This window comes from Aegilops tauschii, chromosome 5, assembly GCF_002575655.3.
Source record: "Aegilops tauschii subsp. strangulata cultivar AL8/78 chromosome 5, Aet v6.0, whole genome shotgun sequence".
NCBI lineage: Eukaryota > Viridiplantae > Streptophyta > Magnoliopsida > Poales > Poaceae > Aegilops > Aegilops tauschii.
This window is the reverse complement of record NC_053039.3, coordinates 452,828,561-452,840,790: the sequence shown is the minus strand read 5'-3', so window position 1 is coordinate 452,840,790 and position 12,230 is coordinate 452,828,561. Positions and strand designations below refer to the sequence as shown.

The window sequence follows — 12,230 nt, the reverse complement described above, 5'->3', positions numbered from 1 at the left end:
TGGAGTAACATGCAGGTGGCCCCTTTGGTGTAGAAATTAGATTGGGTCTTTACTTATGAGGCTTGGACAACACACTTCCCCAATACTATGGTTCTCCCACTAGCTAAACCTGTTTCAAATCATACACCATGCCTGGTTAAAATTGGAACTCACATTCCAAAAGCAAAAATCTTCAGATTTGAGAACTTTTGGATGCAAATCCCAGGTTTCAAAGACATTGTTAAAGCAAATTAGGAACAGGACCTTCCCATCACAGATAGTGCCAAGAGAATCACTGCCAAATTTAAGAGGCTAACAAATGTTTGAAGCAGTGGGCCAAATCTATCTCACATCTTTCCAACTCCATTGAGCATACAAATACTGAGATTTTGCTTTTGGACAGTATTGAAGAGTTCAGGCCACTTTCAGATGTTGAATGGAATGGTAGGGTTTTTCTGAAGGAACACTTGTTACAGCTGCTTAACTTGCAAAAGATCTATTGGCAACAAAGAGCAACCATCACGTGGGTCAAATTTGGAGAAGCAAATTCAAATTACTTCTAGGAAAAATCCACTCTCAAATATAGAGTCAATCATATTGACAGTTTGAAAGATGATTCTGGCAATGTTCACACAGATCATAACTCTAAAGCAAACATACTTCTCAAATCTTTCAAGGAGAGACTTAGTACCTCTGTTCCAACTTTCAATATGTTGAATTTGGAAGGTTTAATTGAGAGATATTCCAACTTATCTGGACTAGAAGAACCTTTTTCCAAAGAAGAAATTGATGTTGTGGTTAAAGAACTTCCATCTGATAAAGCACCTGGACCTGATGGGTTTAACACTGATTTTGTGAAATTCTGCTGGGACATTATTGCACCTGACTTCTACGCTCTCATTGAGGATTTTTTCATGGCAAGATAAACAAAGCATAAATTCCTCTTTCATCACTCTCATTCCCAAGATAGATGCTCCTGCAACAGCAAATGACTTTAGTCCAATCTCATTGCTCAACTGCTCTATTAAAGTCATAACCAAGTTGCTGGCCAACAGGTTGCAAAAAGTTATCCTCAAGCTGGTCCATAAAAATCAGTATGGTTTTATCAAAAAGAGATCTATTCAGGACTGCTTGGCTTGGGCCTATGAGTACATCAATATTTGTAATTCTTCAGACAAGGAGATCATTGTATTGAAATTGGACTTTCAAAAAGCTTTTGATCTCATTGAGCATCAAACAATCAAGAAAATTCTTATTGCCAGAGGTTTTGGACCCAAATGGATAATGTGGATGGATATGATTTTCACCTCTGGTTACTCCTCTGTCCTCCTGAATGGTGTCCCAGGGAAACAGTTCTTGTGCAAAAGAGGAGTTAGGCAAGGTGACCCTTTGTCTTCTTTGCTCTTTTTTCTGGCAACTGACCTGCTATAGTCAATTATGAATGAAGCTATGCTAAACAACCTTGTCCAAAGACCCTTGGAGCACCATCTGTGTCCTGATTTCCCAGTCATAGAATATGCAGATGATACTGTCCTTATAATGCCAGCATGTTCAGTTCAACTGGAGCAGCTAAAGAACCTTCTTTTGCACTTTTGCCTACATACAGGGCTAAGGATCAATTATGAGAAGTCTGCAATTGTTCCAATCAATACTTCCCCTGCCAAAATGGAAATCTTGGCCACCTCTTTGGGATGTTCCATTGGTGCCTTCCCATTCACATACTTCGGACTCCCTCTCACTCTGGTCAAGCCTAGAATGGAAGATTTTGCACCTGTCATCAAAAGAATTGATAGAAGATTATCTGGTTGCTCAACTATGCTCTCATAGGTAGATAAACTCACTTTTATTAAGTCTGTCTTCACAAGCATGCGTACCTTCTTTATGAGTACACTCTTGTTACCTGCTGGAATTGTGGAGCAGATCAACAAATTTCTGAGGCATTGCTTTTGGAGAAAGTATGGTATGGAAGACAGAGGTACATCTTTGATTTCCTGGGACAAGGTATGTTAACCAAAGGATCAAGGAGGGCTAGCAATTCTTGACATTGCTACTCACAACAAAAGCCTTCTCATGAAACATCTGCATAAGTTTCTCCATCACCATGATCTACCCTGGGTAAACTTGATTTGGGACTCCTACTACCCCCAAGGGACTATCACCTCTAGATCAGTGTGTTCCTTCTGGTGGAGAAGCATTGTCAAACTGTTACCACAATACAAGAATTGCACTAAAGGAGTAGTTGGATAAGGCAACAACATTTTGTTTTGGGAAGATAACTGGGGCCTTGGATGTATGGCAAAAGTACCCAGAACTGTATTCTTTCTCCAGCAACAACAGCTTAACAATGCAAGAGTATCTGCAGAATGCCAACACACTAGATTTCTTTCACACACCATTATCTACACAAGCATATCAGCAACTCCTGGAGCTACAGAATAGTACACAGAACATTCAGAGGACTGATAGCATTGATAGATGGGTATATCCTTGGGGACATGATTACTCTTCAATTAAGATGTACAAGATACTGATCCAAGGAGATTTGGCTCCACCGCTCTTTCCAAAAATTTGGAAAAATGTTGCCATGCTCATATACAATATCTTCTTCTGGTTACTTATGCATGACAGGGCAAATACAAGAAATCTCCTCCATAGAAAATCCTTTCATCTGCCCTCATATAATTGTGCCCTATGCAGCTCAGGCACTAAAGAAACAACAATGCACCTGTTCTGGGACTGTAATTTTGCAGCTAGCTGATGGGACTCCATTCTGAGTAACAGACACAGGGGCATCTCTGTTTATGATGAGATTATGCTATTGTCACAAGCCTTACCAACCCCTATTGCCATGGAGATCATTATTATGGGCTGCTGGAATATTTGGATGCAGAGAAATGGAAAGATTTTCAACTCCAAACCTTTCTCTATTCAATCATGGAAGAGTATGCTGAGAAAGGACCTTTTGCTACTCAAGTACGGAATCAAGGATAAATATGAAGCTCTTCTCTCAAGTTGGATTGACCAGAATCTAGACTATACCTGATTTACCATGATGGGTTTTGCTAGAGCAGGAATTGGATAGTCGTCTCCTCCTCCCTATGTTTTTTCGTTTTTACACTTGTACATATGCTCATTTTATTTATATAATACCGTAGAACGATTGTTCTACGGGTTTCGGCTCAAAAAAAAAGACTGAAGAGCACGCGTTCTTCTGCAGCTAGCTGCTAGTCTAGGATGATGATAAATTAAGCATAAACAAGATGACACATTTCTCAACAGCAAGTGCATGTCAGAATGAGAAACCATCGTGCCCAGAGAAGGAATCAACTGCGGTTGTTGGCCATGATTTATAAAAAGCAGGTAAAAGATTGGGAAGCAGAACATGTAACAGTCAAACTCAGAACTCCATGTTCAGATTTGATTCTTACAATTCTATAGGGAAGAAAGGTCAGTTATATCAATCTTCCATACAAGAAAATATATTCGGTAAAATAACACTTTATAACAAACAACACATCGATTAGCTCAACAAAAAAATGCATACGTCTGTGTTAGTTACACTCCATTTGTAGTCATCGATCGTTCATGCTGCTAAGTTTTTCTTGAAACTATTCATAGTGTATTAGTGTTTACCTCGGGAAAGAAACTATTCATAGTGTTTAGAGGGGCACCCAGGAGCTATCACACCTTTCTCTAGTGTTTAATGTTTTCAGTTGTGACACGACGAGTAATAAAATATTCAGTTTGCACATTAAGACGTTAGGAAATTCAGTCAGAGAATGGAAGCACTTTTCCTTTTTTTTGGAAAAGAAGGAGGACCCCCGGCCTCTGCATCTGGACGATGCATGCAACCACTTTATTAATTGTTCACACGAGATCGTACAAAGTCATACAACAGTAAGACTAAAGCCACCGTCTAGGCAACATCTGTCGCTACTCCTAACCAGTTGATGAAGGGGCGCTGATAGTCTGGGCCTAATACCAAACAGACCTCGCATCCAAACCTAACATCTAAGACCTGAGGTGCCAATCAGGACGCCTGCCGGGTATGGGGCACCCACCAGTCCGGCGTACTCCTCAACCAGGAAGCACTTTTCCGTTGGTACGTACATTTATAAGTTTGACCAACGACTTTGAAATCATGTGATCTAACCGCGCCGGAGCTGGACCGTATGATCTGGGCCCGATCGGTATCTTAATGTTAAGATCTCACCCACCGCGTTCATTCGATGTGTTTTGCTATTACGGATTTTTCCTTTTAGTGGGAGATGATGTGGGTAATGATGATGAAAAAAGAACTAGCTATCTAGTCAGCAGTGATGGTGGCATCCCAACTCCCACGTGGATGGCTGAAATATAAACTCCAGCACATATTATGAAACCAACTCCTTCTAGCATTCTGCAACTTTGCATTCGATGGTATGAGTACCTATTATGAACTTCGGGAAGGAAACCCTCCCGATGAACATGAATTTCCATTTGCCAGATTTGAAGAAATTGCCCAAGCGATGAACAATTTCTCTGATTGGATAAGGAGGTTTTGGCAGGTTTTGCCAGGTTTTGGCAAAGTTTACAAGGTAACCCGTTTCCTAACACCCTATTATATGTTCTAAAAATCATTAGAATTTTGTGGTTTGTGTTACAAAATTAAATCAACATTTTACCTTTAAAATACTCTAGGGAATGTCGGGGAGGGGGGGGGGGGTGGGTCAAGAAGTTGCTATCAAGAGGCTAAGTAAGGATTCTCAACAAGGAACATATGAATTCAAGAATGAAGTTATTCTAATTGCCATATTGCAGCATAGAAACTTGGTACGACTTCTTAGATGTTGTGGGGAGCGGGATGAAAAGTTGTTGATTATGAGTATCTACCTAACAAGAGCTTGGGCGCTACCCTTTTTGGTACATATTGCGGAAACACAACATAATTCCCTTAAACAACTAAAACTTGTTTTATTTTTCTTATGGTTGCTTCTGTTTACACATGATTCAAGAAAAATATTGTTGGATTGGGCGATAGGATTTAATATAATTAAAGGGGTCACTAGGGAATTCTCTACCCCCACCAAGATTCAAGCCTAACTATAGTTCACAAAGATCTCAAAGCTGTTAATGTTTGATGCGGATATGAAACCAAAAGTTGCAGATTTTGGTATGGCGAGGATCTTTGGTGATAATTAGCAAAATGCAAATAATCAACGCGTTGTGGGAACATAGTGAGTATCCAATGGAAAGATAATGTTAATTCTGATTAATTAACCTCCAATTCAATAATTAGTATAATTGATCAACAACGGTTACATGGCTCCTGAGTATGCAATGGAAGGTGTCTTTTCTACCAAGATTGACGTCTACAGCTTTGGTGTGTTACTGTTGGAGGTTGTCAGTGGAATATGTAGAAGCTCCTATAGTCAAACCATGGGCTTCCCTAGTCTCACTGTCTATGTGAGTATGCACAAGGCTTATCCCGAGTTCTATTTAATGCAAGTGGACCAATTTTTGAAGTGTTTTTAGTTCGACAAACAAATTAATATTGATATGTTCTTGTTTTTTTTCAGTCATGGGATATGTGGATGGAAGGGAAGACAGAGGATTTGTTGGACTCAACTATCATGGATACTTGTTAAGAGAAAGGGTTTCCCCCCGCTTTAGATTATAAAGCAACGTCCAACCGATACAACCAGCTTGCTGGGGCCGCAGCACAAGCAAGCCCAAAAGAAAAAGGAGAGAAAGAAAAAAGAAACAAATGCCGATGCGGGCAGCTCAACTAAGCGAAGATGACCGACACCCGTTGCACCCACCGGAGAAGAACCCGCCAAGCACTCCGAAGCCTCGCGTACCAAGCAACATCTTCAGGAAGAAATGCGACGACGACGCCGCTGCTGCCCGGACATGTCCTAGGGTTTTCCCCGGTACGCGGATGGCAATGGGGAAGGGGGTATCACCGACGCCTCTCGGGAGGGTCCGGCAACGCCCACGGGCGCAGCCGCGCCGGTGGCGAACAAGCCGCCAGAGATTTCTCCCGCCCCGAAACCACCACCGCCACCTCAGACAATCGGAAGCGCACCGCCCAACATGCCGCCCACCAGCCTGTGCCACCACGGATACCGCACCATTTTCACCATTTCACTGAGGCCACCAACAGGAGAACTAGAGCTAGGACGAGAAGACACCGGGCTTAGAGGGAACCGCAACACATCCGACAGGAGGGAACAACCTCCACCGCCGCGCGGAGCCAACTGGACATGGCGATAGGGACTTGCCAGGCCACCACCGGCCTGGCCGGACCCTAACGGGTCCAGACAGTCCCTGCAGCCACGCCGCAGCACGCCGGCCGCCGGAGCCACCACCACCGCAGCCACGGCCCCCTCGTCTCACCACCAGGGAGCCATGCCGTCGCGCCCCGGACCGTAAGCCCACCCAGGCCAGATGGGGCCCGAAAGGGCCCAGATCCGGGCCGAGCGGGCGTCGTTGGCCTGCCGCCCACCGCGACGCCCAGCAGCCAACGGCCACACCACCGCATTGAGGGCACCCGAGGCCCGCAGAACTCCGCCACCGGGCCTCACCGCCGCCAGCCGAGCAACACCGCCACCGGGCAGGAGGGAGCCCCGACTCCCCCTCCAGGCTTGCGGGGAAGGAACGTCCGCCGCCGCCGCCACCCGGGCATGCCGGAGGCCGCTACCGGCGGCGGCGAAGGGAGATGAAGGAGGAGAAGGTCCGAGACGGGGAGGAGGGCAGGGGGCGCTCCGCCGCCTCGGGGGGCGATAGGAGTGCCGGGGGAGGGGGAGGAGGAGGGGCAGAGGGAGGTGGACCGGGGGGGGGGGGGGGCGACAGCGGCCGGCGGCGGCGGGGAGGAACGCTAGCGCGGGTCGCGCGAGCCCCTCGCTCCGCTGTCTCCATCCGTCTAGTAGATACTAATTGCCGCCTATTTCCATCATGGATACTTGTTCACCGGATGAAGTTTCGCTTTGTGTCCATGTAGGACTCTTGTGTGTCCAGGAGAACCCAGATGACAGACCACACATGTCATATGTTGTGTTCGTGCTAGAGAATGGAAGCGTCACACTTCCAACCCCGAATCGCCCCGCCTACTTTGCACGACAAAGTTCTCATATGGAGCAAATCAGAAATTATATTCAATCTTCCGTGAATAGGTTTACACTTAGATAGAGGGGCGTTGGGATAATATTTGTTTTATTTCTAGATATATTGAAATACTCTTGGAACAACAATTTCATATGTATCGCACACCATCCAAATTTTGGAAATAATGCATCGCACACTATTAAAAGGATTATGCTTTGTTTAGAAGTCATTACCATTGAATGTGTTTCCATTCTGTTTTTGGCATCGACAGCCGTCTCGGTAGCAGAAACAAGATATGAAAATGTACCTAAATCACTATTCAATATGCGAAGAAAAAGCAATTCAATGAGGTTGTGCTCCAAACAAATTTAATAAATTGATTTTATTTCTAACAAGATCCAACGCATCGGGGCCATAGCAGCCGGGGCGGTATAGCCTAATATTTCAGTCGCTAGCCTGACTGGTAAGCAAGTGACGATGGCATCCCAAGTCCGACGTGAACAGCTGAGATGTCAACTCCATCCAACGCACTCTCAACCACTCCAAGCTAATGTACCATAACTCCAAAAAACTTTGCATCATTGAATCATCTTATATTCGACATGTGGATAAATGCCGGAACGAGTTGTCGGAACATTTTTCTTTTTTTTTTTTGCTTGTGAGTTGTGACCAAGGCTCGATGCAAGCAACTATGGTGCAGCATCAATAGCCTTCTGGCTACGGTTTGATTGGCCATTGAGCATGTCCGATGACTGGCTTGTCCCTGGCAAGCCAATCTCTTGTGGCACCACCATCGTCCCCTCGCAAGCCGTTTCGGTTAAACCCAGTTTGCCCAACAATTGATGTACTGGGATTCAACCGCATAATTGCCATACGATCCAGGCCGGGTCAGTATAGTTTAATGTTTTAGTCACTATAGTCTTGAGTTAGATCTGTGTGTCTTGCTAATACAGATTTTGCCTTTTGTGGGAAGCAATGCACTCGACATCCCTGGTGACTTAAAGAACAATGTTAAACAATTCTAGCTATCTAGGAGTAGTTAGCAGTGATGTTGGCAGCCTAATTCCAATGTGGGCAGCTGGATTATAAATCCCAACAAACGTCGACTTGGAAAACACAACTCTTGTAAAACTGGGCAACTTTGCATTAGTTAATCATCTGCCTCCGCGGTCGGACATTCGTGGATGCTGCGTTCCTGCGAGCATTTTGTCCTTTACAAGATCAAGGTTCCACGCCAGTGCTTTCTCCATTTAGCAGGATCTATATATAGCCTATAGCTAGTTATAGGCTCACAGCTTAGTGATTAAGATTTTGGCTGATCAATCAATGGATTCGCCAGCTCTCCTTCGCTACACCACAGCCCTGATCATTATGTTCCTGCCTTTGAGTGCTTCCAACGACCGCCTTGTCCCCGGCAAGCCGCTATCCCCAGGTACAACCATCGTCTCTGACGGTGGCATGTTCGCCTTGGGCTTCTTCAACCCCTCCAACTCCACTCCAGACAAGCTGTACCTTGGCATATGGTACAACAACATCCCCAAGCTCACAGTTGTGTGGGTTGCCAACCGTGAAACCCCAATCACCAACAACAATTCCTCCGCACCGATGCTTTCCCTCACCAACGCCTCCAACCTCATTATCTCCGAAGGTAATAACAGTGGTCGTGTCCTTTGGACGACGGCCAACGTGACCACTACGCCGGCGGGCCCGTCTACCCCGACGGCAGTGCTTCTGAACACTGGCAACCTCGTCATCCGGTTGTCAAATGGCTCCACGGTGTGGCAGAGCTTCGACCATCGCACCGACACGATCCTCCCCGGGATGAAGATTCGAATCAGATACAGCACACGAGGCACTACCGACCGTCCGGTGTCGTGGAAGGGGCCCGACGACCCCTCCCCGGGGCGCTACTCCTACGGCGTCGACCCGGCCGGACACGCCCCTCGAACCATTCTTGTGGGACGGGGGAAGCTTGGTGGCTCGTAGTGCCCCATGGACAGGGTACCAAGTGAAGAGCGTACGCAAACAACAGCAAGCGACCATGAACGCTAGTGACCTTATTGTGTACGTAGCCTTCGTCGACAATGGTGATGAGGTCTACGCCACATATAGCCTCTCGGACGGCGCGCCACCCACAAGGTCAGTCCTTACCTATTCTGGCGTGTATCAGTTCGAGAGCTGGAGCAGCAAGTCGTTGGTGTGGGATATCATTTCCAAGTGGCCGTCTGCTGAATGCAATGGCTATGGCTACTGTGGCCCGTATGGCTACTGCGATGAGACATTGGCGCCAATCCCAACTTGCAAGTGCCTAGATGGCTTTGAGCCGGCAAACAAGGAGGAGTGGTTCAGTGGCAGGTTCTTGGCAGGGTGCCAGCGGAAGGAGCTGTTGCACGCGTGCAGCAGTAGCTACTTGGCCTTATTGGGGATGAAGGCACCAAGTAAATTTGCGCTCGTCGGAGGGGGCAGAAGTACGTCTGAGGAGTGTGTCGCAGAGTGCAACCGCAACTGCTCCTGTGTGGGGTACGTGTATCGCAACGTCAGCAGCGGCAGGTCCGGAGGAGACACGACTATGTGTTTGGTGTGGGCTGGGGATTTGATTGACACCGGAAAGATAAGCGCAGAGCTCGGAGGAGAGACACTCTATCTCCGACTTGCAAATACAAATGCGGCAGGTAGCAACTAGTACTAGTTTTGTCATTTCTACCGTTGATTTTGTCTTTGCTAATGTGCTTCTAGTTGTATCTGGCACTTTTCTTATGGTCTATGTACGTACGGCGCAGGTAAAAAGAGAAAGAGCAATGCATTCAGGATTGTGCTGCCAGTTCGAAGCGGTGGTCTTCTCATACTCATATGCATAACTCTTGCATGGTTAAAATGCAAAGGTATGTTTAGTTAAATCTCCTTACAATAATGTTTTAGTTTACGGCCATATGAGAATGCATGTTTAACTACATAAACTTGGAATTCGTCGTCCACTATCACAATGTACTCCTAGTTTTAAATATCCCCTATTCCGCATGAATATGTAAACTAGAGCAGATACATCTTTTAGATGTGTTTTAATTTGTGGGCAGTTTACCGCCCTGATACCAATATCTCAGATAATGGAGCAACTAGTAAGTAGCAACTAATATCTCAGTTTACTCTCTCTCTCTCTCTCTCTCTCTCTCTCTCTCTCTCTCTCTCTCTCTCTCTCTCTCTCTCTCTCTCTAAGTGTGTTTTTCAAACATACATACCCGTTTTCTTTGTTAAGTCATACCCATATTCTCCGGTGTGTGATTTTGACATGGTAGCAACTTGCCTTAATGGTGTTTTACTCTTCGTTATCTGATATCATAAAGGGCATAACAACGATATAAAAATTTGAGGGATTAGCTATAACAGTTTCTTTCTTATGCCTACGGTTTACTTATTGGAAGGGTAATGATATGACATTGTGCGAGCAGGCAAGAACAAAAAATGGAGTATGCACAAGAACATAAGATTGGGTGGTATGAGTGCCTCTGATGAACTTGGGGAAGAAACCCCTCCTCATGATCAAGATTTTCCATTCGTAAGATTAGAAGAAATTGTCCTTGCAACCCACAATTTCTCCAAAGAATCTAAGATTGGACAAGGAGGATTTGGCAAAGTCTACAAGGTTAGCTTGTTCTATATCTAGTTCATGTTATTCCTTCAAAATTGGGAGAATTGTTTTGTTCACACATAAATCTCGAGTCTATATTTCTCCAGGGACTATTGGGTGGTCAAGAAGTCGCAGTCAAATGGCTAAGTAGAGATTCTCAACAAGGAACAAAAGAATTCAAGAACGAAATAATTCTAATTGCAAAATTGCAACATAGAAATTTGGTTCGACTTCTTGGGTGTTGTGGTGAAGGAGATGAAAAGCTCTTGATATATGAGTATCTGCCTAACAAGAGCTTAGATGCTACCCTATTTGGTACATATTCCAATGACAAACATATTTTCCTAACACAACTCTACTTTTTGCTGCTTACATTTGTTTCTTTTTAGATGACTCAAGAAAATTGTTATTGGATTGGACAACACGGTTTAATATAATCAAAGGCGTTGCAAGGGGGCTTCTATATCTTCACGAAGACTCAAGGTTCACCATAATTCATAGGGATCTAAAAGCTGGAAATATTTTGTTGGATGCATATATGAAACCCAAGATAGCGGATTTTGGTATGGCGAGGATCTTTGGTGATAACCAGCAAAATGAAAATACTCAACGCGTAGTTGGAACATAGTGAGTATTCATTAAAAAATGCATATTACTAAGTTCATATCACGTTAGATAATTCCATTCTTTGGGTATGATCGAGCATTGGCTACATGGCTCCTGAGTATGCAATGGAAGGTGTCTTCTCTACCAAATCTGATGTCTACAGCTTCGGCGTATTACTATTGGAGGTTGTAACTGGTATAAGGAGAAATTCCAATTGTGAAACTATGGGATTTTCCAGCCTCGCTCTTCATGTGAGTACATACAAGACTTCTATCAAGTTCCATTTCTAAAAATGGGTCAAATTTGTGAAGCATTTTTTAGAGATAACATGAATATTAATATGATGTTCTTGCTTGTTTTAGTCATGGAATAAGTGGAACGAAGAAAAGACTGAGGAACTGCCAGACTCGTCTATCATAGATACTTCACCAGACGAAGTTCTGCTTTGCGTCCATGTAGCACTCTTGTGTGTGCAGGATAACCCAGATGACAGGCCACTCATGTCATCTGTTGTGTTCGTCCTAGAGAATGGAAGCAACACACTTACATCCCCCAATCGCCCCGCCTACTTTTCGCGACGAAGTACTGAAGTGGATCAAATAAGACAAGATATTCAAACTTCCGTCAATAGTTTTACTCTTACTGAGATAGAGGGACGATGTACCTAATGCCATTGCAAATTGTATGGCTCACAAAATAGTAACGTGATTTTGTAAAACATACAAAATACACTACATGAATAACAGTTGAAGCAGAGTACACAGTATACTTGGCTAAGGTCAAAAAATTTACCTGGCTAACTATGCTGAGTGTAACACTTGGCTTCCATGACTCGGCTTATGTCACATCGGCAACTAGATGTAGGTCAAGTACTTTTCGTCCACTACTCGACTTAACTATAAGCCGAGTGTTGAATAGGGCTGCTCGGCATTAT

At 44.6% G+C, this 12,230-nt stretch overlaps 1 protein-coding gene across 1 annotated transcript; it reads left to right on the top strand.

Moving 5' to 3' along the window:
* The first annotated feature begins 8,330 nt into the window (after window positions 1–8,330).
* On the top strand, window positions 8,331–11,964 carry LOC109754753 (G-type lectin S-receptor-like serine/threonine-protein kinase SRK). Its single transcript, XM_045228701.2, has 9 exons — window positions 8,331–8,713; window positions 9,138–9,737; window positions 9,846–9,947; window positions 10,140–10,181; window positions 10,512–10,705; window positions 10,798–11,005; window positions 11,080–11,317; window positions 11,394–11,547; window positions 11,659–11,964. Exons 1-9 carry the CDS (start codon window positions 8,392–8,394, stop codon window positions 11,962–11,964), a joined length of 2,166 nt encoding a protein of 721 aa, XP_045084636.2. The 5' UTR covers window positions 8,331–8,391.
* The last annotated feature ends 266 nt before the right edge of the window (window positions 11,965–12,230 follow it).

Bases quoted from the DNA above. Each gene is read 5' to 3' on its own strand.
- LOC109754753 (XM_045228701.2), top strand. From the start codon at position 8,392: ATGGATTCGCCAGCTCTCCTTCGCTACACCACAGCCCTGATCATTATG. The intron at 8,714-9,137 runs GTAATAACAGTG...TTGTGTACGTAG, and splicing joins CAACCTCATTATCTCCGAAG to CCTTCGTCGACAATGGTGAT. The intron at 11,318-11,393 runs GTGAGTATTCAT...GGTATGATCGAG, and splicing joins CAACGCGTAGTTGGAACATA to CATTGGCTACATGGCTCCTG.